The sequence below is a fragment of the Delphinapterus leucas genome, chromosome 18 (assembly GCF_059928025.1).
Source record: "Delphinapterus leucas isolate spDelLeu-1000000601 "Yukka" chromosome 18, BTC_Dleu_Yukka2, whole genome shotgun sequence".
NCBI classification, from domain to species: Eukaryota; Metazoa; Chordata; class Mammalia; order Artiodactyla; family Monodontidae; genus Delphinapterus; species Delphinapterus leucas.
In genome coordinates, this window is record NC_143146.1 from 4172980 (window position 1) to 4200816 (window position 27837).

Consider the following 27837-nt stretch of genomic DNA (forward strand, 5'->3'; position numbering starts at 1 on the left):
AGCCATGGCCGCTGAGCCTGCGCGTCTGGAGCCTGTGCTCAGCAACCGCAAAGGCCACAACAGTGAGAGGCCCGCGTACCGCAAAAAAAAAAAAAAAAAAAAAAAAAAGCAAAAGCAAAGCACAGTCGGGAATTTGAATCTTAAATCACATCCTTGAAAAAACATAAAGGGGTCATTGTTCACAGCCAATGGCAACTCTACTTCCCATTCCAGGACCTTGCAGCATCCTGCAGTCTCACCAGACATCAGAACGGCCCAGCTCTCTTTCTCTCAGTGACATCGTCCTTTCACTTCCATCTTGCCTCTTCGTTTGCCTCTCTTTCTGCTGCACTATCCTGGATGGATGTTCCCCCCCATTCCACCTCCCCCAAGAAACTCCCCAGGAAAATCCCCTGGAGAGGGCATGTTGTCTTCTGGTAGGATTCATTTTTTTGCTAGAAGGTACCCCTGCAACCTTTACCCTTGTTTTCCTGGGAAAGCAAAGGAGTTACATGGTCAATGCCCAGACACTCTGGCAAGCACGGCAAAGTATGGATAACTTCCACGTAGGGACTCTTTTTGTTCTTTAATACCTAGGTGGTTTCTAAAGTAAGATATTCCTTTAAACATTGTCTCCAGAGTCCTAATATTCTGCTTCTTTTCATAGCATAATATTTTCTGCTTGATTTTAAAGATATGAAGCCATTGAACTGCTGCTGCTGTAGTAAACTGCTAATTATCTCTGCTTCTTACAGCTCCTGAGACTTTAGAGAAACTTAGAAGAAAGCCCAAAGAACAGCCCGATTCGGAGACCCAGATATTCTTGTAAGAATAGAATAGTGATCGAAACTTTTAGAATTTAAGCTTCTAAAAAAAAACATAGTTCTAAGGAGTATTTTGTATTAATTTGTTTTATTTGTTTTATTTTCATCTTTTTTTTGGCCATGCCGCACAGCTCGTGGGATCTTAGTTCCCCAACCAGGGACTGAACCCCGGGCCCACGACAGTGTAATTTCTTTCATTATGTGAAACATACATGCTTATTATTTAAAACATTCAAGCAATATGTAAAAGAGTAAAAAATGAGATCTTGTCTCCTCCCCAACCTGTCACTGTTAAAACTTCCTTGTCTATTCTTCAAGATTTTCACAGCTGTTGAAAAGATTCTCTGCTCTCCTCCCTGCCACCATGTCTACCTGTCTTGAGTATAACATATATACTATTCTCTAATCTGCTTTTCACATTTACCAAATGTCTTCGGCATATTTGCACATCCACTGCAGCTTGTTTTCATCAGTGACGTGGAACTCCACTGCTTAAATGCCTGCCTTTATGTTAAAATGAGAATTCACCAGGTAAAAGAAAGAAGATTTTCCTATTTCTAATGTATTTCACTTAAGCTTCACTATGGTCTCCTGCTGTCACAGCACAGAATCAAAAGAACTCGCATTTCATACTCCATGCAAGAGGGTTTCCTTACACCCAGGAGCTCCTTCTTCATAGCTTATGTATGAAAGGTCATAACGCAAAACTCTGGACAGCATTTTAGCAAAGTTCCATGTGATTCTGTTTTCAACTCCATACATAGCATTGTTCCTTCCAAAGAGTTACAGCTGAGTTTTTTCTATATTGCCCTCACAGAGACTAAAATCTTAGGGTGCAGATATCGTTACTTGTTGGCATTATTTCCCCTCTAATGGTACCTGATACTTGCGATACACTTGATTCATAAATTATTGAATGAAGAGTAGGTAAACATGCAAATTCAGACTTACTGTTGAAAGTTTATTTAAAAGATGATAAAACTAAAGATTGTATATGATGAAAAAATATTAAAACCTGTTTGTCAATTGTCTACCTTTAATACAGAGGGAATTATTCATCTCCAACTTAAAAGTTACTGTGGCATTTCTACCAGGAGTCTTCCCAAAACCTCCACTTACAGTGAGGTGCTCAGTGAATAATAATTGAGTTAAACACGCGAAACTCTGGGGAATCTCAACAACTTCCACGGTTTATTCCTGATGCCCTGCATGCACATACGATGCCATTTTCTCAAAGACGTTGCTCTAACATTATATAATTAGAGCTTCAGCACTGATAAAGCAACAGGCTTCATACTGCAGGATGCCCAAGAGGTGGGGTGAGCACAGAGCTGCTCACACTTTACATTTTTGAGGGCGAAATTGCCTTTTTCAGTACCTAAGGAACTTTGAAACCCTGTAATTTTGTCTCTCTGGCAACCTGCAATTTTTCATTTGTTTTTTTTTTAACATCTTTATTGGAGTATAATTGCTTTACAATGGTGTTAGTTTCTGCTGTATAACAAAGTGAATCAGTTATACATATACATATGTTCCCAAATCTCTTCCATCTTGCGTCTCCCTCCCTCCCACCCTCCCTATCCCACCCCTCTAGGTGGACACAAAGCACCGAGCTGATCTCCCTGTGCTATGCGGCTGCTTCCCACTAGCTATCTATTTTACATTTGGTAGTGTATATATGTCCATGCCACTCTCTCGCTTTGTCACAGCTTACCCTTCCCCAGTAACCCAGGGAAAAGGAGGCTTAGCGCTGAGCCCACATTCCTGTAGCCGTCAGGAAGTTTACTTACATGTATTCTGGTTTCAAAGCCACTTTATCTTAGTCTCACAAACAAAGTCTAACAGTATAAAAATGCAGAGTGTTTGCATTGGACCCAGAGCTAATGCAGCACTTCCCGTCCACCTCATCACCTTCATCTTCTCATTTCTTCTTTCTTCTGACTCTACTGCCTTTAGACTCGGTTACCTGGACCTTCTCATTAGCCAAAAGGATCCTTATATTCTGACAGTTCATCTATCCATCTACTCATTCATTCATTCATTTATGATGTGTTGAGTATCTACCATGCATCACATGCTAAGGATATAAAAGTATCTAAGACATCACAGTTTCTGAGAATTCAGTCTAGCAGCAGAGAAAAAGGGCACATCCTCCATTAATTACAACCCATTGTGACAAGATCGACAGCAGAAGCAAGGATCATGTGTCATGAGACCTTAGATACAAGAGTAATTCAGTCTTATCAGGAGCATGAGAAAAGGCTTCAGAACTACCTCTGAAGGTGGCCAAGCGGTTTCATCATTTTCCTCTTTCTCTATCACCTGCTTATCCTGCTCCCAGGTCTGCTGTAATCCATGGTTTATTTTTCTTTCTCCCTCAGAAAACTAAACTCTGTTAGACTGTGTTTTGCACCTTTGCACCCCTAATATCTATCACAGCATTATATATTAATTAATTAAGTAGTTAACAGGTTCATGTGCCTATCAGACAAATCTACTGAGCACCTACTAAGTGCCAGGCACTCTCCCAAGTGCTGCAGATATAACAGTGATGAGAGGCCAAGTCCTAGCCCTCCTGGAGCTGACAGTCTGGGAAACAGAACATAATCACCTGAGCCTATGATCTGTTTGGTGGCAACTGTGTTACAAGGAATGAGACAAACAACCGGATAAAAGTTGAGCTGATGGTGCAGTGGTGGGAATGGGTTGCCGTATCCTTTGGGACAAGCTCCGGAAGGTTGTTCTGTTAGATGATTTTTGAGCAGAGAGGCGAAGCAAGCAGGGGAGTGAGCCATGCAGATTTCGGCAGGGGAATGTTCCAGTGGAAATAATGGTGAAAGCACGTGGGCAGGGGCATGGTGGGCACATTAAAGGACCAGCTAGAGCAGGAGGGGGTCCCTGGAGATGAGGGCACAAAGGTGTGGGCACATTCCACGTGGCCATCTCAGGACTCTGGAGTTTTCCCTGAGTGGGAAGGGAAGTTCCTGGGGCGTTTTGACGGAGTGACACGATCTGGTTGCTGTGGGAGAAACAGACTGTAGGGTCCACAGGGACGGGGCCGGGGAGGTGAGGGAAGAAGCTGCTGGTCCCGGGAAGAGGGAGGGTGGTTTATCCAGGTGAAGAGGGACGGCAGCATTCTGGCTGTATTTAAGGTGAAGAAAGCAACCGCTGCTCTGCTGATTGGGAAGATTGAGTTTTAGGTGCTCATTAAAGTTGGATACATCATATACTGGGTTGGCCAAAAAGGATTTTCCGTAAGATGTTACAGAAAAAGCCCGAACGAACTTTTTGGCCAGTCCAATATATGAGGAAGTGGCCATACTTCTCTTCCTTTCTCTCTCTTTCTGTCAAACACACACACACAGGGTAAGAATACATTACATTCCTGGTTAATACCAACAATGAACTGACATGATTTGTTCAAAGCAAAGGTCTGTCTTCCACTAGCCCAACTGGAATAATTTGCTGTCTGAAAACTTAATCCAGGTATCACTGGGGAATTTACTGGGGAAAGACTACAGTATTTACAGTTAGATGGTCAGAGTTTAAGCTCCAGTACTATCTACTACTGTGTGAGCTTAATTCTTCTATTTGTCAGCTTCTTACCTAATAAAGTACTGCACCTCCTGGTAAGGATTCCAAAGATAGTGACCAAGAGGAGAATCTTTATCTATGGAAAGCTGTTCACAGCATGTCCTTAGTCTAAGATTGCTTGTCAAAAGCAAACCTAGGATCCAGGACTAATGAGCCCTTGAAAATGTCACGTAAGCCATGTAACGATCAGAGGAGAAAAGAGAGAGGTTTCAAAACCAAAACACTCCAGAGAAGGAAAAGGGAATCCAGAAATCTCTCTTTCCATCTCAGTCAATGCTGGAGAGAAATGGCTGATGCTCTTCTATGGTATTCCCCATCAATATTCGGAGTTATTTTTCCACTCCTCTGCATGCATATGACTGCCTGCACCCCAGATGCCTCCAGTCTTGGGCAGACACAAGGTTCTCTTGTTGGCAGTGGTTCTCAACCTTGGCTGTAAATTAGAATCACCTGGGGGAGCTGTGCCCCACCCCGATGTTCCATCTGCATCCCAGAAAAATTGAGTCAGAATCTCCAGGCTGGGGGGTGGAGCTGGGAGGCAGACACTGACATTTCACAGCTCCCAGGTGATTCCAGGGGGCAGACAAGGCTGAGGCCCAATACCAGATTAGGGAGCTTCCATCAGATCGATGCGTGACCTCCTTTAACATGGATTGCTCTAATGTGAGGAAATACAGCATTTTTAAAATATTGGTAGACAATTCTCAATTAGGCTTTTACGTTATGTTAATTTTGGCATTTTTCAAAATCAAGTTTTAAGCTTTAAATTAGCCCTAAAGACCACTAAATGGAATAATTATTGACATCTCCTTTTACTTCATTTTTGCCCTTAACTGAATCAGCAAAAATTTCTTGCATGTAAAACTACTGAATTTATTTATGTGGTTACTTAGTTGTTTATTCACTTAATCGTTCCCTGCTTGTTTCCAAAAGAATGTAGTAAAGTTTTATTCACATTTATAGGATCTGGGCCACAAGCAGAGAATAGTAAAAGCTCATTGGATCAATAAAGAAAGTGAAAGAAAGGACGTCAAAGTAAAAGAAAGGATGGCTGCCTAATGCTCTATAATTGATACAACATTGTTTTGCTTATTTGCTGAATACTATTCATGTTCAAAAGCATCTTCTTTAGGGCAGAGACTTGAACTCCATTATTTACAAACGATAATGTGAGTAATTAACAAATATTAATGTATCATTATCCAAGCCTGTTAACTTGAAACACATCATCGTTCTGATCATCACCAGTTACACGTGCATTTTGCTACTGAGTCTGGAGCCCATAATTGGTTCCCCTTCCACTTGGTGTCACCCACGCCCACCCGGTCATCACAGCTCTTACCAGATGGAGCAGGGTCCCTCCTGAAGACATGGGCATGTGCGGGTCGGCCCCCTCCTTCAGGAGCCGCAGCGCTGCAAGAATGAGAGAGGAGAGTTACACAGCATCTTTCTTCAACATCCTGAATCAAAAGGTGTAGCATTTCATTAGTATCTAAATCTCAAATAGCCATGAAAGCCAAAGGAGATGGATGAATCGCCATCTGACCTTTTTGTGTATTTAAGAGCGGCGGTGTTTCCCTTCACATTGAAACTTATTTGTTGGTTTGTCAGCGTCACGACCCGTTACAGACATGCAAATTACTCAGAAAGGGGAACACACTTTGACATTTGTTTCTTTGAAGTGCCTGGCTTGTGCATCCTTTATAGATCAAAAATAAATAAATAAAAAGAAAGAAAGGACTCCACTAGGCTCATGTATGCTTTAGTTCACTTCACTTTTTTTTTTTTTTAACTCATTAGGACTTACTGGCTTAAAACAATAAAAGTTTACACTTTGTACATTAAACTTCCCTTCCTGCAATTACCCCTTAGCCCTGTTTCCATCATTCTCCCAAAGCCATGTGTATCTAAATTAGTAATGGCAGACAAATCAAAACAGGTGCTATGCATTAGAATAAAGGCACAGCTGGAAAGTGACCTGTGTTTCCATTTGAACAGCAAAGGGGGACTGTGTAGGACATGGAAAGCACTTGGGAGATGGATTATGTCTCATCCTCTGCAAATTGCCATGGGCTCCAAGAGGTCCATCCATTCCCCAAGACACTATCCCAGTTTCCACGGTTAACGGCAGTATTGTAGCTTTCATAACAAGCCATTCATGCTTTTTCCACAAATAACTAAAGCAAAAGTTCCTCTTTTAGTCCATTATTACACAGAACGGTACAAAATGGTTCACATTCAAACTCATACCTCACTGAGCATACTGTCTTTCCTTTAACTTTCTCCATAATCCGCAATGTCGGCAGAACACATACTCTTTTCTACGTCACCCCAAATCTTCCCTGTGTTCCAATCTCTAGTTTGTTACCATCGTCCCAGCTCTAACTGTACAGCTCAGAGGGCAGACACATCTTGTTCCCTCACATACTTTTACCCTTAATTTTAAAAAGTCTGTTCGTGACAACAGAAGGTTCATTAACTATGTTTACCAATGGTTTTGTCAGAATCAAAATAGCACCTTTACCCTAATATTTATTTGTTTAGCAAATGAAATCATTCATCTTGAGCTAGCTGATATCTATTTGGTGCTCTGTATTCTTTACAGCAAAGAATCTGTACTAGTGTGATCACAAATAGAGAGGAAGATTATGTTATATAGTTAAAACATGAGTAAAATGCTGTCAGATTTCTACATAGAATCCACCATGCACACATGTGGTGAATTACACATAATATAGATCTGTGATACACTGGCCTTGGGGTTAGACAGATTTGAGGCCGAGCCCCACTGGGAAAGCTAACCCACCCTCCTGGCACTGCATGGGGATCACTAAATGATTTTTATTAGTATAATTACTGTAAGTCATGAAACCCATAATAATATATCACTGAACACATATCTTAAGGTTTGCTCTAAATTTTCTCAAAACCTTTTGATTATTAAATGTTGAATTTAAGTGTAGGATATAAGCAACACAAATTTAACAATATTCATTGAAGGATGAGTGTACAATGTGTAAGGCAGGATAAAGAGGGTGAAGAGGACAATGCAGGGGATGGTGGGAGAATGATGAGTAAGGGGCAGTGAACAGTCCCTTAGGAGTGGCAGATTGTGTGTGACTTGGAGGAATTTGTTGTGGAGGATATTTTACATCACACTACAGGAGTTGGAAGTCATTCTGTGGCCAATGAAGAGGATCACAGGATGTTAAGCAAAGGAGGAAAAGATCCCTTAGGTAAGTGCTATGGACTGAATGTATGTGCCCCCCCCGCCCCCCGCCCCCCCGCCAATTCATATGTTGAAGCCTAATCCCCAATGTGATGGTATCAGGAAGAGGGGCACTGGGGAGGTGATTAGGAGGTAATGAGGGTGGAGCCCCCAGGATGGGATTAGTGCCCTTGTAAGGGGATGAAGAGACTAGAACTCTCTCTCTGCCAGGTGAGGACACAAGGAGAAGAAGGTCATCTATAAATTAGGAAGCTGGGTACCACCAGAAGCCAAATCTGCTGGTGCCTTGATCCTGGGCTTCCCAGCCTCCAGCACTGTGAGAAATCAAAGGTTTTTTTAAGCCACCCAGTCTCTGGTATATTTGTATATTTGTCAGTCTGCAGCCTGAGCAGACTAAGACAATAAGAGAGGTCAGCACAAAGGCTAGAGGGGGGTCTCTTGCTCCCACTTGCAGTTTAAATCCTGAATAAAGGTTCAGGCTCAGATGAGGGGGGTGATTCAGTGCAGCTTGAGGGTTCATGGCTCTGTGTCAGAGGATGCAAAATGGACTAACCAGCCTGGGACACAACAGGGATCGGAGCCACCACTGCAGAAAGAGGGGTCTATGGCAGCACTGACAGCCAAGGTGGGACTGAGCCATCTGGTTCTGGGAGACCGTTTACAAAGCACAGAACATGCATGGGTTATCTCCACAGGAGCAGGTGGGCCACAGTGGTGTGCTTGTGAATGCTCAAGGGCAGACGGAGATGGAGATGAGATGGAGATGTTTAGATGATGGATGGATGGATGGATGGATGGATGGATGGATGGATGGATGGATGGAAGGAAGGAAGGAAGGATGGATTGGTGGATGGATGGATGGAAGGATGGATGGATGGGTGGATGGGTGGATGGGTGGATGGATGGATGGATGGATGGATGGATGGATGGATGGATGGGTGGATGGTTGGATGGATGGATGGATAGATGGATGGATATGCACTTAGGAATTTACTACACATTTTACTGCTATAAAGGCTGTGCAGCCCACAATTTATTGTAATATCCATATAGCCAATTGATTCTTACAGAATGATTTAGATGATTTTTACTAAAAATTCCTGTATCCACAGCCAATCTCTGGTTACAATTAATGAATGTGACCTTGAAGTTTTGGTTGATATTTTCATTGACATTACTGAGTATGGGCCAGAGGTCAGGAAACTATGAGTGGCAGAGGTCAAATGCCACCAGCGTATAGCCCTTGAACTAAGAACAATTTCTGCATCTTGAAGGGTGTGTGAGGAAAAACAATAATTAAAAAAAACAAAAATGTCCAGAAGAATGTATAACACGGACTGTATGTGACCACTAAGTTTAAAATATTTAATATCTGACCCTCACAGAAAAGATTTCCTAACTCCTGAGTAAGATTAAAGTGAAATAATGAAGGACGTCAAAGCGCCATCCATCTATCAATGACCTGAGCGACGTCTTTGCTGAATCAGATATTAGTTTCTGAAAAACGTAATCATAGTTTACCACATTTTTGGCGGTGTTCACAATACAGTGGCTACCGACACAATACATTTTTAAGTATAACCTGCATCATTAACATTTCCTCCATCACTCCTTTAATTCTAGACAATCATGAAGATAAATAAATCAAGCCCTGGTTTGTGGCACTGGCCAATTCTCGGGGTGTAATTCTCCCACCATGGTTGATCTCAAGCTACCAATGTGGCACCACTGAACCCAGGGGTGGGAGGAGATGTGACCCAGCTCACAATTTTGTGGCATTTCTATCACACACACAAAAGAGATGTAAATAACTTCAAGCGCATAAAGAAGAGAAAAATGTAGTGAACCGATTAGGAAGTGATGCGCTTTGAGCTTTACCGTCGTTTTTTATTAGAATCTACTTAATTGTAAGTTTATATACTTTAGTTTTTATTTTATTTTAAATCCTGTGGCTTTTTTTTTTTTTTTTTTTGTGGTACGCGGGCCTCTCACTGCTGCGGCCTCTCCCGTTGCGGAGCACAGGCTCCGGACGCGCAGGCGCAGCGGCCATGGCTCACGGGCCCAGCCGCTCCGCGGCATGTGGGATCCTCCCGGACCGGGGCACGAACCCGTGTCCCCTGCATCGGCAGGCGGACTCCCAAACACTGCACCACCAGGGAGGCCCCTATACTATAGTTTTTAATACAGGCTTTGTTTAACTGTTTTACAACCAACTCATGAACTCCTGACATTTCAACAGTCGGCTCTCAGGGTCTATGAGAGTAAAGCCCCAGCACAGTACGGGGAGTGGCCCCGAGGTGGATTAGGGGATTGGCCAAGAGCGCCCAGGAAGGACTCTGTACGCAGCAACCGCAGAGCTCCCTTCCTGCCACGGTGAGACTGACGAATAAGCCCCAGCCCTTCCTTCACCCAGCCAGACATCAGCCTCAGGAGAAAAGGAGGGGGAATCTGGCATCTTCTTTTCCTAGGTAGACGACTGTTTTCTGACAAATTATTCACACTATCAGATAGAACTAAAGCAGAACCGGAGACTGGATACAGACCGGTAGCTGCCCCCAAATACCATGGGTGCGGCGCAAGAATACGACAAAATCAACTTTTGACTAAATGAGGAAACGTGTTCTTCACATACACAGACTGTAGACTGTGCTAAATTCTATGTCTCTGCTAAGGGTTAGAAACGGGACATTGCCTAAGGTACCGAGATGCAAAAATATATGGAAGAAAGTATCACTTGCATAAGAAGAACACACTGAGCTTTTCTAAGTACGTAGGGTCTGATACTGCTCTCAGTGCTTTAGTGCAAGAATCACATCGATTCTCCCAGCTCTATGATACAAATACTATAATTGTATTAGTATCAATACAACTGATAAGGAAACTAAGGCTTATAAATTATGCGAAGGAAACTGAGGCTTAAAAATTGAGATGGTAGCGTGGTGGATCTAAAACAGTGTGGCAGCATGACTCCAAGGATTGTGTTCTTAACCATGAAGAGCATCAGGACACTTTACCTCTCATGTCACAAGGGAGTTGAAAGGTCACCTTCAACTCAGGAACCACAACAGGAATCGAGATCTATGTTAATGTCCTCACAATAACTAATTTTGTAGGAAACTGTCCAAATTTACGTTAAAACACTTTCTCCAAAAAGGTATGGGTTCATAGCGACTTTGGAACCACACGGTTGGAATCGACAGTCAAGTGAAATGACACCACCACGACTTGGGAGTCTTTCCATTACGATAAAATCTGCAAGGAAACAGCCTAAGGAAAAACAGCCATCTGGGGACCAAACAGAATAATGAAGTTTGGGCTCCTTTTATAGGGCTGCTGCTTGGAACTGATTCCAGCATTTATTGTATATTTGTGGCTTCATCATCAAGCTGCCACAGAAACTCTGTCGAAATGTCTGCGTGGGGGGCATGATTTGATATTTAAAAAGAAACATTCGGTCTCGAAATCTTCAGCTATTGGGGTAAAAATGGATGAAAATACGTCATCTTTAATAGAGTCTGCAGCTGTCTTCCCCGATGTCCCCACCGTCACCAACCATAACCAAACCCAGCGGTCCACCTGATCATTATCACTTTAAGTGTCTAGATATGACTGTGATGTATCTGTGTTGATGACAACCACTGATGATAGTAATTTGATAGCAACTTGATGACAGTAAAAGCGCTCTGGCGATCACAGGAGCTGCGGTGGACATCTGAAAGCACAGCAATCTATGACTGCTCTCACACGACTCTCATGATAACAGTGGGTCTGTATTCACAAAGATTTTAGGTTTGAAATCAACAGATCCAAGGAAGAGTGAAACAAAACCTAACCATGGGCTCTAAATTTTGTCCTCATTAGAAGCCCTGCAAAAAGGCATTTTTTAGACAGAGGGAAGGACAGATCACGTGGCAGAATGTTAGCAAACAGTCCACCTGGTTGAAGGGTACATGGGCTTTCTTTGTATGATTTGTAAGTTTCATTTCATTATAAATAAAAAGTTACAATGAATAGCAACAACAAAAAAAGCCAGTGTCATTTTTTCCTTGCAATGGTAACAGAAGCATCAGTGTCAGGACTTCTAAAAATGTAGGAGAGAGCTTCCGTGACAATTGACAGTCTTCCGAGAGATGCCTGAAAAAGTTGATCTGATGTTATATGTCAATAAAGAAGGGAAGCAAAAAAGAGGAATAGAGAAGTTATGTTATCGATGCCACAGAGATGCCTCCTTGCACAGAACACTGCTTAACATACAGATTACCTGCCTACAGAGAACTCAAATTTTAGGATCTCTAGGAATGACCTGAGGATGGTTTTTTGAATCGCTTTTCACAGTTCAGTGCTTTCCAACCTACTTTTCATTATTCTCTCCCACTAAGTTCCACCATGAAATTGTAAAACCACATACATTCTGGATGTCTGCTGTGTACTGTAGACCCACAAAGGGTGACAGACCCACGTTAAAGTTAAGATATTTCTCCCTCAAGAGCCGACTTGTCCACCGCTGGGGGCTATTTCTTCCCCCTTTAGAATCATACTCTTGTCCACCTCCAGTTACTCTGATTCAGTAGTTTAGGGATGGAATCAAAAACTCTGCATTTTAAAGAAATGCTCCAGGAGATTCTGGGGCTAGTGTCCCCCTAAAGATATTCTGAAGGAAAAAAAAACGGCTAGGATTCTACTACCTCAGCAAATTACCTCTGAATACCTCAACTAGAGCAAAGGGATTAATTAGTAGAAAAGTGAACAATTCATGGCAGTTTCTTTCCCATGAATTGGCCATTGAAACCTTGGTCCCCACTGCTGGGTGAGCCACAGTATTCCTCAGAACACACAATTTTATTCTCAATAAATACATAGTTATCCAAGCCTACCTAACATGAATCTTGGGGGCATTTGGAGAGGAGAAGGTCAGGGTGTTCATGGATGGGGGGCCTCCAGTCAGTACACAGCCTGAGCCTGGGGCAATGATTCTCAACCCTCATTATGCTTTAGGACAGCTAGTAGAACTTTAAAAAGATATAAATGCCCAGGTTCTGTCACCAAATTCTTAAGTCCAGTCGGTCAAGGATGTGCCCATCTAACCATACATTTTTAATGTCAGGGCATCTCAGTGATTATAATACTGGGAAGAGAGGCAGCAGTGGAAACCAGTATCCAAAAGACTGTGTAGCTGGTTTCCATCCCAGCCTGGCAATAATCGTAAGAGGGCGTAACGGGTTTTGAAGATCATGGTGAGTATCTGCCTCGAATCCATACTCAGGTGAGTCGCTCAGTCACACCTTAAGTGGTCCACGGGCATCACCAGGACACTCAAGGATTATACCAGCCACTCTCTTGGAAAAGGAGACCACTGAGGTTGGGGGATGGGGTCGGGGCTGCAGTAGGGTTCCACACTTAGCAGAGAACTACAGACTCATCAGCTTGGTGGGCCTGAGAAGCAAGTGGGTGGAGGCCCACCTAAGCCACACTCACCTACCAGGCTTTGGGCAGTTAAGACTAATTCCATATTATTTGCAAGGGGCTTAAGGTTTCTGCTTTCCTACCCAACCTGGTTAAAACTGGATCTGACTAAAAGGCCAGAGATTGTAAGCATGAGATCTAAGATCCCCATTGCCAGGGTGACCCAAATCTCCAGTCCCAGCCCAGTCATGCAGCTGTGACCAATGCAACAAAAACCCAGTGAGTGTCTTTTATGTGCTTTTATGTGCTATCTTAGAAATTGGGGTGTGGCAGGGGAGAAATGGGAAAAAATCCTGTATCATCTAGTGGACTGGTGGGTGGAGAAGACAGAAGACAAATAAGAAATAATTAGACAGTAGAGGGATTTGCAGTCCTTCTAGAATCTGTGGCTGAATATCTTGAATCTGTTTTGGAAAAGTATTTGACACTTATTTCTTATATGTTGTTTGTAACCCATTTCCTCCCTTCCTCCTTCAAGGACCTTGCTGACATGCAGCTAAAAAGATATTCAGAAAAATGCTATTATCAACCTCAGCTGTTCTATAGAATGCTAGCATATATTACAATGTTACAGTATATATGTCTGGTGGGAATCAGGAATGGCTCCTGTACCTAAGCCAATCCTAAATCATTAACTCTCAAAATATTCCAGAACAGACCCAGAGAGACAGCTCATGACAACATGATTTAAGTGCATCATACTTCTTCAGACCTTGATGTGGAAATAGTAAATCCAGAATGCACACAGTGTAAATACACACTGCACTTTTTATTTTCTTTCTCTATAACCCACTGTCAATTTATATTACATAACTTTAAGATGCTCTTTTCACGTGCCATTGCATTATACTACATCTTTGTAGGAAACCATATGATTATATATGTGTGGGCCTCATTCTGGACTCTATTTTATTCTTTCATCTACTTGCTCACTTTTTGACAAATCAGAGTTGCATATTTTTGCAAATGTTACTGTGTTTTATTTCAAACTAAAAGATTTTAATGAAAATTTTGCTATATTACTGTATAAATAATGAATACTAAAATTTAGAAATGTTGGTTACTAAGTAGTGACTATTCTTCGTTAAATTGACCCACTAAACTAATATCAGTGAGAACAAAACTAAAGTACCTCTTCAAGGGAGAAAAGAAGATATGAGATGGCAAAGTCCTCCTTCATTCTCCAGGACATCTTCTTATCAAAAAAGCCAAGATACATCCCTATCAAAACCCATAGCTTTTTTTTTTTTTTTTTTTTTTTGCAGAAAAAAGAAAAGCTGATCCTAAAATTCATAGGAGACTCCAAATAGCCAAAACAATCTTGAAAAAGGAAGAAGTGGGAAAGAAAGAAAAGAAAGAAAAACTAAGTTGGATGACTCACGTTCTGACTTCAAAACTTACTGCAAAGCTATAGCCATCAAAGCAGTGTGGTGCTGGCCTAAGACAGACATATGGACCAATGAAACGGGACTAAGAATTCAGAACCCATAAACCTATACATTTATGTTCAACAGATTTTCAAAGATAGTCCAAGATCACTCAATGGAGGAAGGAACAGTCTTCCACAAATAACAGTTGCTAGGATGACTGGACAGCTACAGTAAATTGTAAAAATAAAGAAAAACAACAAGTATTGGCAAAAATGTGGAGATGTTGGAACCCTCATACATTCCGGGTAGGAATGAAAAAATGGTTCAGTGACCACGGTAGAAGTTTAAATTTTCTTCAAAATGTAAAACATAAATAACTATATGAGCTAGCAAACCCGCTCTTACATATAAGCCTCAAAGAATTGAAGACAGGTACTCAAACAAATACTTGTTCATACATGTTCATAGCAGCACAATTCACAACAGTCAAAAGATGAAAACAACCCAAATGTCCATCAACTGACTGATGGGTAAACAAAGAGAGTTATATCTATATAATGGAATATTATTTAACTATGAGAAAGGAAAGGAGTATGTGCTACAACATAAATGGACATTCAAAAGCTAAATGAGAGAAGCCAGACACAATAAGCTATATAGTGTGTGATTTCACTTATAGGAAATCTCAAGAATAGGGAAATTCATAAAGATGGAAAGCAGACTGGTGGTTGTCAAGGGCTGCGGGGGAGAGGAAAATGGAGAGTGACTGTCTAACGGCTACAGTATTTCCACTTGGGGTGATGACATGTCCTGAAACTAAACAGTGGTGACGGATGCACAATACTGTGAATGTGGTAAATGGCGCACTTTAAAACAATTAAAATGGGAAGTTTTATCTTCGATGGATTTTATCACAATAAAAAGTTATAATCCTTCTACTGTGATGCTCTTAAACTTTATAACCTTCTTAAGCCATATACACTTTATTATAGTCATGCTTTATAAAACTATCTATACAGAAAATCTAATGTCAAATACTTTTATTTGCATAAATCTTATTTGTGTTTTTCAATAATTCTGAGGCAGGAAAGGAAGTTTCAAGGGATAATTAAGCTTTCTTATCTGTATCTCATTTGGAAAATTTTCCGCCAATGTGCTGAAATATATGTTTAGCCTCAAGAATGAACATTGAGAACGCTTTCGAATTCATAGTTTCTGGTCACTCAGAATGACGTAGCAGAGCTGCTCAAGTCCTATCAGCACCTTGGACCCCAGTTCTTACAGTTTTCAAGTCAGCGTCAAATAAACCACATGCTCTTAGTTGTTACTTGACTCTGATATTTCCCAGGTTACTATTTCACCCCTACCTTTTTGAGTCTTGTTAATCAGTACATTTTTCTTTTTTATACTCTGACATATGCCCCATTAAGCATTTATAACTGTTGTCCCCAGAGAAGCTCATGTAGAAAAATATATACAGGGTGATACATTAAGGAAGAGAGATAAATGCTGCCCCTTAGGAAATGATCAATTCCAATTTCAATACTTGCCAGAGGCTTTAGCATTCAACAAGATTGAGTGAGCCCACCCCTTCCCTGGTGCTCATGACCACAGAAGCTGCCAGAAAAATCTATCTATCAGTGTTAGGTCTTCGCACTAAAGAACTGCCCTACATATGCAAAATCAACAGTTTTTAATGTCCTTGCATGTTGCACACTTTAATTAACCAATTTCAGTTTGTGTCTTAAACACTCTTCAAAATTCAGTGTTACGTGCACAGGCCAAATTACTCTGATGAATTAGTCCCAGAAGTGCTGAGGACATTTCTGTCTCATGAAAAATCAAGGAAACATAAGGCATGAATGATGGATATCATTCCTTGGGGAGTTGGTACGGAAAAGGAATCTGTTCCTGGTGCCCAAGACTTTATTTAGCTTAAATCTATACTGAGCATTTACATTTGATTCACGATGTTCTATGTTTAAAAATCCATTATTAAATGGGAGGAGAAAATTTAAAAAGGCAGAGGCAAGGGTACAATGAGTCAGGCTTCAGGGGTATTTCAAAATGTTGTCATTGAAAGCAGTGCTTTTTAACTTAGAGACACAAATAATAAATATTCTTTTAAACCTTTCTGAAAGGGGCACTTCCTGGCTTGTCATCTAGTCTGCCTCTAAACAAAGGTCTCTTTCCATGTAGAGTCTGCTTTCCTGAAAGTTCAGAAATGTGACAGTGGTAATAGTATTGGCTCTTTTTCTAGCCCATTCATGTTCATCAACTATATAACTAACTAGTAGTGTGGACTGCAAAAGTCACCTCTCTTCAAACCAAAAATAAAATTGATTTAGCTAGATATTAGAATGGCTAAGCAAGTGACAGGGAGTACTGAATAAGTACGTCCTCCATCAATTTGGACTCAAGATGAAATTAATCCTTATAAAACATACCAACAGTAAGCACAAACCCAAATGATGAAATAGTCTGTGCTAGGACTTCTGTGTTTCTCTCTCTCTCTCCTTCTCTCTCTCTCTCTCCATCCCCACCACCCTCCCCTACTTTTCTACACTACTCAGACAAGACAATGAGGGTTTTCTGCTTTTCTTTCTGTTATTTAAAATATCATCTAATAGGTAAAAAATTGTCAGACCACATATAAAATAGATTCTTTCTGTAAGGAATAAATGAAGTAAAGTCAAACACTTTCCTAAGCCTCACCCTATTTAGATTACAGAAGCATCTACTGTGGCCCACAGTTATCTGAAAACATGTAGAAAACAGAACTATGCCAATATTTGGCAAGTCTGTGGTAAACATTAAAGGTTGGCTCTAATTTGGGCATATGAGAAACTAAACTGAAAAACCTGTGTAAATAATTTGTTAATATCTTTCTGTGTTAAAACTAATCAAAACCTACAATTACAATAAGAATCATCATTTTACAAACAGGAGGGAATGGTAACTCAGGAGATATAAAAATGCTTAGTTACATTAAGTACAGCTGTGATTGGGGCTTTGCTAAAATGTGAATGTGAAGAACCAATGTAACTGAACTGAAACTCTCCTGGCCACCAGTTTTCATACCTATTCAGAATGTGTCGTTTGGGGCTGTGATACTATTCGTTAAATGGTGTTTTCTTTTAAAAACAAAATAATTCCAATAAAAGTTTTCAATCTTTTCAAAAACATCGTATGTTATGAATATTATTGGGTTGGCCAGAAAGTTCGTTCAGATATTTCTGTAACATCTATGGAGAAACCCAAATGAACTTTTTTGGCCAACCCGATAATTTATTAACACAAAAGTGTAATGAGTTGACATTTCGCAATTTCTTTTTCTAATTTTTATTGGAGTATAGTTGCTTTACAACGTTGTGTTACTTTCTGCTGTACAGCAAAGTGAATCAGCTATACATATACATACATGCCCTCCTTCTTGTTTTTCCTTCCCATTTAGGTCACCACAGAGCACTGAGTAGAGTTCCCTGTGCTATATAGTAGGTTCTCATTAGTTATCTATTTTATACATAGTAGTGATATGACATTTGGCCACACTGATGCTGCGTGTTACGCAAAATAGTCCTGCTATGGACTATTGTTATGCAAATTGTTATATAAATCTGAGATTCACTGCCAACTTTGAGATAGACACTTAAAAATATTAAATCGTATTTATTCTACTTTAGGAAAACTCTGCCCTTCGCAAAAGGAAATCAGTTAAACCTAACTATATTTAAGTGTCTATTTTTTGTATAGTTAACTTATTAATTCAGCTGCCTCTTAAGTCCATGGCAGGAAATAAAACTCCCTGTGATTTTCAAGGCTCTCTTGCCCCATAGCATTCTCATCACTTTGGTGGCTATGCAGAGGCATGTCGGGTAACACACAACCCAGAGGAACTCACAAAAATCCAAAAGTGGAAGAAAGTTGTGCTTTGAAAAACACCTGTAAGAAAATCTGATAAAACATGTTCTCCCTTTCTTACCGTAAGTCATCCATAAATGTTGCTACAAAATGATTTTTTTTCAAAATTAGCCCATTATCCAGCCCCATGCGTTAAATAATCTTATCTCATTTTTCTTAGACTATAACAGTACATTCAGTTCTAACAAACACAATTTTATAATTACTTAAATAATGTTCAGAATTTTGGCCTGACACATATATTGCTCATCACTGCTTCAAATTTTTGTCTACTGGATTTAAACTCTAGTTCCCAAGGTTGTAAGAAGTTTCATTAGACTAGACTAGACTAGACCCCTGTATTTTCAAATCATCAGAAAGTATTTTTAGATCATCATAGATCATCATCACAGACCTGAGGTTAGGGGAAAATGATTTATTTATTTATTTTTTGAAGCATAAAATATATTTATTGGAAGAGTACTAGGTAGCTGACAGATTCAAAGGTGACCCTGTTGAATGAGGCTTGTCGAGGAACCGAAACTGGCAATGCCTTGGCAAAATTCTGCCACTAAAATAGTCAGCTTGGAACAATGCAGCTGGCTCTTCAGCCCCAGGAACTTTTCACTGAGGAAAACGGGATTTATAATAAAATATCTATGTGTGTCATAAAAACATTTAAGCTCCAAACTAAGAAAAAGATGATGTTTTCTATTTTTATTGGATGCAAAAGACTTAGTAACTTTGAGACATTTAATACATTGGAAGCTTTAGTCTTGAGTACAGTTGACAGTAAAGATAGGCAGCTAGCTAGAAGATTAAGGGATTAAAGAGTGAGTTAAAAGAAAACAGACAAATGACATCCCTATGGAATGAAGGGACTGAGATGACTCCAGGGAGGCAATAAGATGTAGAGGTAGAGAAAATGCAAGATGGTACAGCTGCTGAGCAAAGTGACGGAGCTCCCAGATTACAGCGTGGAGAAGAAGAAATGCATGTTCCATCAGCAACGCTCTAAGATCAAGCCTCCCCCCACACACACACAAGGCCAGACACACATGGTATTTTACAGTATGATTATGTGAGTGTGAGAGTGTGTGCGTGTGTGTGTGAGAAAGAGATCCAGTATTTTCTGCTAATACCATTATTTTCATTTCACTGATTCCAATCAACCCCTGATTATCAGAGCAATCAGTTCAAGTAGTTTAATTTTAAAATTAGCTTAATTATGTAGAACAAAATTTACAGAACACATGTAGGAAAAATTTATGTAGAACAACAGGTGATTGTCTTCTGTTATACAGATATACTAATTGGTTCAACGTATTTCATATGTCAAGGTGATCCGTGGAACACATGTGTAACATTCTAGTCTTATCTAACTAGCCTATTCTTTAAAATGGTTTTAATTTTTTTCTTTTTCCTCACAAAGGAGTTTTTGTTTAATCTTCTAACTTGATCTCACAAAGAGTATCTTCTAGTTACTGTTTTTCAATAGAGCTTTTTTCTTTGGTTTTATAATAAAGATTTTAAAAAGTAAAAAGGTGACTTAGAATCAAGACTGAAAGGACAATTAAGTTAAAATATATTTGCAAAATAAGAATATAACCCACAGCATGGATAAAAGTTTGCATGGATAATAGAGCATATTTGTAAATTCTCTGTGATGAACTGAGTTACCTGTCTAATTTTAAGTTTTCAAATTACATATCACTACTGAAATAAGAAAGAAAAGAAGTTATGCAGTGAAGAGCATGATTTTGCACACGGGGGTGACATATGTCGCCAGCAGAATTCTCCTTCAAAGTCGACACCGTGAACATTTTGTAAGAGTTTAAATGCTGTGAATTGTAGTTAATCTGCTTAATTCTGAAAGGTCCTTTTAAAACTATTTAGCAGTTAAGGTCATTTAATAGAAAATACATTTAAGGAATTTTATATTAAAAAGAAGGTTTAGATTAATGAAATAATTTAAATGAATCTCTTTAGGGACGTGGAATTCAAGTGATCAAGGAAGGTCAGCGTGTCTGTGTGTGTGTGTGTGTGTGTGTGTGTGTGTGTGAAACAGAAATGGAGAGAGAACAAGAGAGAGAAATACAAACATAGGTCTTCATTATCAGGCTCCAAACATGGAGAAGACTCAGGATCATGGATGGAGACGGCCCCTAGGGTGCCCCCTGTAACCCAATGTCTGGGGTTCATATTCTGTTATGACGCTCTCCCCTTGAGTGTGGTTGGGCATGACAACTTCTAACCAAAGTGCTGGGACACTGGTTCCTTGACTCCGTCTTGACCACAGACTCACTCTAGAGACTCTGTTTCAATCTGGCCTCTTAACTGACTGAGCTGGAAGCCCACGTGGCTAGAAGCTGAGAGGGGTTCCAGGACCTAAGACATCCCGCAAGAAGCCAGGGCCCTTAGTCCTAACCCACAGGGAACTGGATTCCGCCAACCTAGTCAGCTTAGAGGTGGGTTCTTCTCCAGGCAAGTCTCCAAAAGGAGAACACAGCCTCCCCTCACCTTGACAGCAGCCACTTGAGACCCTAAGGAGCAGCCTCAGTGATGTCACAGTGTCACAGCCAGACTCCTGATCCACAAAAACTGAGAGATGCCAAGTGTGTGCCTTAAGGTGCTAAGTTTATGCCAATTTTTTAAAGAGCAATAGAAAACTCATAAAGCTAGCCTAAAGCAATTCATGAAAACAAGTCTATAAATCAAGGAAAAAATAATTTCACAATTTTTGAATATATGGGGGACTTTTTGGACTATGGATGGGAAAAGAGAGAGGAAAAAAGAGGAAAGTAGTGGGATATTTTGGAAGGTTTTTGGTTACAGAAATTTTATTTAGTGGGGGAACACATCAGAGGTTGAGAGAACAGAAGAAAGCCTTTTGACTGGAACCAGTACCATGAAGAAAGCTGTGAAGCAAGAAAATGCAAGAGGCATCCGAAGAATCCTGGAGAAAAGAGTTAGAGCAGGAACAGTGTGGAGGCTCCTTAAAAACTACAAATAGAACTACCATCCGACCCAGCAATCCCGCTACTGGGCATATACCCTGAGAAAACCATAATTCAAAAAGAGTCATGTACCACAATGTTCATTGCAGCTCTATTTACAATAGCCCAGAGATGCAAACAACCTAAGTGTCCATCATCGGATGAATGGATAAAAAAGATGTGGCACATTCATACAATGGATTATTACTCAGCCATAAAAGGAAACGAAATTGAGCTATTTGTAATGAGGTGGATAGACCTAGAGTCTGTCATACAGAGTGAAGTAAGTCAGAAAGAGAAAGACAAATACCGTATGCTAACACATATATATGGAATTTAAGGAAAAAAATGTCATGAAGAACCTAGGGGTAAGACAGGAATAAAGACACAGACATACTAGAGCATGGACTTGAGGATATGGGGAGGGGGAAGGGTAAGCTGTGACAAAGCGAGAGAGAGGCCTGGACATATATACACTACCAAACGTAAGGTAGATAGCTAGTGGGAAGCAGCCGCATAGCACAGGGAGATCAGCTCGGTGCTTTGTGTCCACCTAGAGGGGTGGGATAGGGAGGGTGGGAGGGAGACATAAGAGGGAGGAGATATGGGGATATATGTTTATGTATAGCTGATTCACTTTGTTATACAGCAGAAACTAACACACCATTGTAAAGCAATTATATTCCAATAAAGATGTTAACAAAAAAAATATTTTATGGCATTATTTTAATCACATTTTCCTTGTAATAATTATGAGTTGTAATAAATATGACAGGATACATTTATAGTGATCCCTCGACAGCCGAATAATAAGAAAGCTACCATGTGACCAGTATCTACCTAATGTCCAATCCCCACAAGCTTGTAAACCAGTATTACCTCCATTTAACTGGTAAGAAACTTGAAACTCAAAGACGTTAAGTTGATTTGCAGGATGCCATCAAGTTAGATAAACATGCAGCACAAGAAAGATTTGTAACTCACACTCCGCTGATTCCAAAACTTATCATCTTTGCTAAGATATACTTTCATAAAGCACCTTAATGAAGTTATACAATTTTATACCCTCTTCCTATGGCCCTTCAAGTACCAACCTGCAAGGAAAGTTTGGGAAAAAGAAAGGAAGAGACAGGAGACGGTTCTCTGCCTAAATCCATTTCTACTTTTGCACTGAAAATAACTTATATTTGAAGTGAAACTCACGAGAGGTTTGATCCTGAGATTTTCAAGGATCCTAGAGCAATCTGACAGCAGCCTACAGTTCTGATTCAAGAACGCAATTATTTTCCTATGAAAAACTTATATAGAATCACACTATAATATCGAAATTTTAAAGAACAAGCAATCCAACTATGCACAAAATAATAACAAAAGGCTACTGATGAGCGGTGTAGCCTACACTACCAAGACTACAGACTGACATTCACACCGTCTACAATGTAGCCTACACTACCAAGACTACAGACTGACATTCACACCGTCTACAATGTAGCCTATACTACCAAGACTACAGACTGACATTCACACCGTCTACAATGTAGCCTATACTACCAAGACTACAGACTGACATTCACACCATCTACAATGTAGCCTACACTAACAAGACTACAGACTGACATTCACACCATCTACAATGTAGCCTACACTAACAAGACTACAGACTGACATTCACACCGTCTACAATGTAGCCTACACTAACAAGACTACAGACTGACATTCACACCGTCTACAATGTAGCCTACACTACCAAGACTACAGACTGACATTCACACCGTCTACAATGTAGCCTACACTAACAAGACTACAGACTGACATTCACACCGTCTACAATGTAGCCTACACTACCAAGACTACAGACTGACATTCACACCGTCTACAATGTAGCCTACACTAACAAGACTACAGACTGACATTCACACCGTCTACAATGTAGCCTATACTAACAAGACTACAGACTGACACTCACACCGTCTACAATGTAGCCTACACTACCAAGACTACAGACTGACACTCACACCATCTACAATGTAGCCTACACTACCAAGACTACAGACTGACACTCACACCGTCTACAATGTAGCCTACACTACCAAGACTACAGACTGACACTCACACCGTCTACAATGTAGCCTACACTAACAAGACTACAGACTGACATTCACACCGTCTACAATGTAGCCTATACTAACAAGACTACAGACTGACACTCACACCGTCTACAATGTAGCCTACACTACCAAGACTACAGACTGACATTCACACCGTCTACAATGTAGCCTACACTACCAAGACTACAGACTGACATTCACACCGTCTACAATGTAACCTATACTAACAAGACTACAGACTGACATTCACATTGTCTACAATGTAGGTACTATTGTCACAGATGAGTAAACCTTGGCACTGAAAGCTTTTAGTTAATCGCCAACTTGCTCGCCACCTACCAAGACAGTTTCTTCCGAAGACTTGAAATCACTTCCTTACATGGAGCTGAATTCTGTTGCGAAGCCCTGGCCTTCTCTACCCGTCAGATCCCACAGTGAACAAGTCTAAGTTGCCAGAAGAAACAGAAGCTATAAGAGTAAGTTCTATGATGCAAATTTAAACCACAGTGAGGTACCACCTCGCACCAGTCAGAATGGCCATCATCAAAAAATCCACAAACAATAAATGCTGGAGAGGGTGTGGAGAAAAGGGAACCCTCCTACACCATTGGTGAGAATGTAAATTGGTGCAGCCACTATGGGGAACGGTAGGGAGGGTCCTCAAAACACTAAAAATAGAACTACCGTATGACCCAGCAATCCCACCACTGAGCATAGACTCAGAGAAAACCATTTCAGAAAGAGTCATGCACCCCAATGTTCACTGCAGCACTATTTACAATAGCCAGGACGTGGAAGCAACCTAAGTGTCCATCGACAGAGGAATGGCTAAAGAAGATGTGGTACATGTATACAATGGAATATTACTCAGCCATAAAAAGGAATGAAATTGGGTCATTTGTAGAGACGTGGATGGACCTAGAGACTGTCGTACAGAGTGAAGTAAGTCAGAAAGAGGAAAACAAATATCGTAATTAATGCATATATGCGGAATCTGGAAAAATTGGTAGAGACGATCTTATTTACAGAGCGGAAATAGAGACACAGACATAGAGAACAAACATATGGATACCAAGGGGGAAGGGGGTGGGTGGGATGAATTGGGAGATTGGGGTTGACATATAAACACTAATATGTGTAAGATAGATAACTAATGAGAACCTACTGTACAGCACAGGGAACTCTGCTCAGTGCTCTGTGGTGACCTAAATGGGAAGGAAACCCAAAAAAGAGGGGATATGCATACCTACAGCTGGTTCACTTTGCTGTACAGTAGAAACTAACACAACATTGTAAAGCCACTCTACTCCAATGAAAAATTAAAAAAGAAAAAAAGAGTAAGTTCTGTGTGGCCATACTTCAAACTGAGCTATTCTGTCCTATTGGAGCTTCTCTTCTCTAAGCCAAACACCCTGAGTCCCACTGCCTCTTCCTCGCGTAAAATGGTTTTAGGTCTCTCCCTGTTCTCATGGTCCCTGATGGGCTTCTCTACATGTAAATGCACCAAGGCCCTCAAATTAAATTGTATCACTCAGGCCTTCTGCTTCCCTTGTTTTGGAAACCCTGCTTCTGTTAATGCAGTCTTCCATTTTATTAACGGACTCGTATCACATTGTTACAACAAACCACAGCTCCCAAATTAATGAATTGATATTTTGGAATCTACATTTGCCCTTATTAATTTTCCTATCGGTGGATTAACTACATCGTTCAAATCCATCAAATTGTTTTTAGCTTCTCTTTCTACATTCAAGGACTTTGCCACTCATGCCAGCTATGAATTTAGGAAAAGTGCAGCTTGAAAATAATTGGTTTACATGGACAAAAGCTCCTAGGAAGCTGCAGGAATTCTGAACCTTGGAGACTGTGTAACAGCACAGAGACTGTGATTCTAGGAAGAAGTGACCAGCCTGGCACGGTTCCATGTGAAGGGAACATCTGCACGGAACACCCAGAAGCGTCTGTGTGATTACTGCAATTATCTAGGACACCCAACACCTGAGGCCAGAGCAGGCCAGGGACTTAACTCACTTCTGCCATAGCTGTTTATCAAAGTAGGACACTGCCATTAGTCTAGTAAATTCTCAGGGGGGCTGGATTTATATTCTAATTTTATTTTGCTGTGCATATGTTCATGCTTAAGGCAACTCCTTAGTTAACTGCATAGTATTCACCCAGAGTGCAGAATCAGTCATCATAAATGAACTTGTGTTACCGGACACAGCCTGAAGTCACACAACTGACTTTAAAATTTGAGAATAAGCAGCTAAACCAAGGTTGGACCGTATCAACTTGGCAACTGTTCTTGGTGAAGGACAGCTGACTACTGGAATTTCATAGGATCACCAATAGAATTGGCTGTCCGTGAGATCCACAAGTAAGTAACATGACCAGTGGGGGCAGATGGGATAAACAGTATCTTTCTAAGATGCTACCTGACCTCGGACGTTCCTCCTATCTCACTGCACCACCCACTACGTACGACCTCCATTTCCTTCGCAGAAAGTTAATTCTATTCCAGGAAGCAATTCCAGCCCACAGTTATATACCATGCCTTCCCCCACTACCACTGCCATCAGGCACCTGAATATCCAAATCACCCACGACAAATTGTTGTCCGTTCTCTTCTTGATCATTTCTAACATCGATTTTGTAAAATTTTCAGGAAGTTAGGACTTTACCATAAATGAACATTAAAATTTAGGGAATGATTCTGAGGCAAACATCTCATTGTATCTTTAACTTGGTTCTCTGTTTGGTTTAGGCCGTAACCAGTTTTTCGTAATAATAACTGTCAACCCTTCTTTCTGATTCTGATTTATAATACTCAGAATCTGAGGTCTGACTTTACTCATGTCTCCCGGTTTAGACCCTGCCCATTATGCGGACACGTGCTATCTCACTTTGCTTCACCTTACGTGCTGATTGCAGTTCCTACCTTTACATTCTTATCTGAATCACTATTCTTGATGGGAGTCTTTCGGGCTTTTATCTGAAAAATCTCTTGTAGTTCTTTTTAACATGGGACAGAAGGCTTTACTGTGTCCAAGAAAATGTCTACTCAGAACTCCTGGAGAAGGAAGCATGACAGACAGATGGTCCCACCTGCTGTGCCCACATCACACCAAGGCCACTGTACTCATGACCTGCTCCTAGCAAAGTGACCATGTGCAGCAGGGGTACTGAGGCAGGTCTGGTACTGCAAGACGCACCTCCCACACAAGGACAGGTCTGACTGGAGAGCTAGCCGTCAGCCTCCTAGAGAACTTTCTTAGAACCATGAGGCAAAACCTCCCACCAATTCCTCTGCTTCCTCCTCTTCTTCACTGATGCTATTGCATCTCTCAAAATTCATATGTTGAAGTCTTAACCCCCCAGTACCCCAGAATGTGACTGGATTTGCTGACAGGTAATTACCTTAAAGAGGTAATTAAGGTTAAACAAGGTCATGAGGGTGGACCCTAATCCAATACAATTGGTGTCCTTATAAGAAGAGGCAATTAGAATACAGACACACAGGGATGGAGGGATGACCATGTGAGGACACAGTGAGGTGGCCAACTGCAAGCCAGGGAGAGTGTCAGAAGAAACTAAACCTGCTGACCTGTTGATCTTGGATTTCTAGTCTTCAGAACTATGAGAAAATACATTTCTGTTATTCAGCCACCCAGCCTGTGGTCTTTTGCTACGGCAGCATGAGCACACTAACACAACTGGGTCACACTAGCATTGTGTTCTGAGAGCTCCTCCAGCTTCCTCTGGGTCCTTCTCCTTTTCTTCTTGCTGGTGTTTTCCCCAAAACCTCTTGCACAACTAATTTCATCTTGGTGTCCACCTTCCAGTGGGCCAAGAACAAAGACAGCCTCCTTGAAATAAGAATTCAACCAAAATACACCTTTGTGAACAGAACTGCTCCCTCCCAAAATCCATATGTTGAAGCCCTAATACTCAATGTGTCTGTATTTGGAGGTAGGGTTTTAAGGAGGTGATTAAAGTTAAATGAGGCCATAAGGGTGGGGCCCTGATCTGATAGGATTGGTGTCCTTATAAAAAGAGACACCACAGAGCTCACTTTCTCTGCAGGCATCGAGGGAAGGCCATGTGAGGACACAGGAGAAGTCAGCGACCTACAAGCCAGGAAGCGAGCTCTCACCAGAAACCAAATTTACCCCTGTCTTGATCTGAACTGCAAGACAATTAATTTCTGGTGTTTAAAGCACCCATTCTGCAGCATTTTGTTATGGCAGCCCCAGCAGATTTATACAACACCTTTCCTCCTTAAGACAATCCCACAAGGTGAAAAAAAGGAAAAAAGTCCTCCGCAAGTTGCACCTCGTTGTCATCCAGTTCATGTACCCTTTCTGTGGTTTTGAA

The 27837-nt window shown here is 40.8% G+C and overlaps 1 protein-coding gene across 1 annotated transcript in view; it reads right to left on the bottom strand.

Annotated features, from left to right (window-relative positions):
- Positions 1-27837, bottom strand: part of MYO16 (myosin XVI) — a 401807-nt gene that overhangs the window by 356568 nt on the left and 17402 nt on the right. The window contains exon 2 of the mRNA XM_022576783.3: positions 5740-5810. Within this exon, the coding sequence (XP_022432491.1) occupies positions 5740-5810 (71 nt within the window). The remainder of the gene's footprint in view (positions 1-5739; positions 5811-27837) is intronic.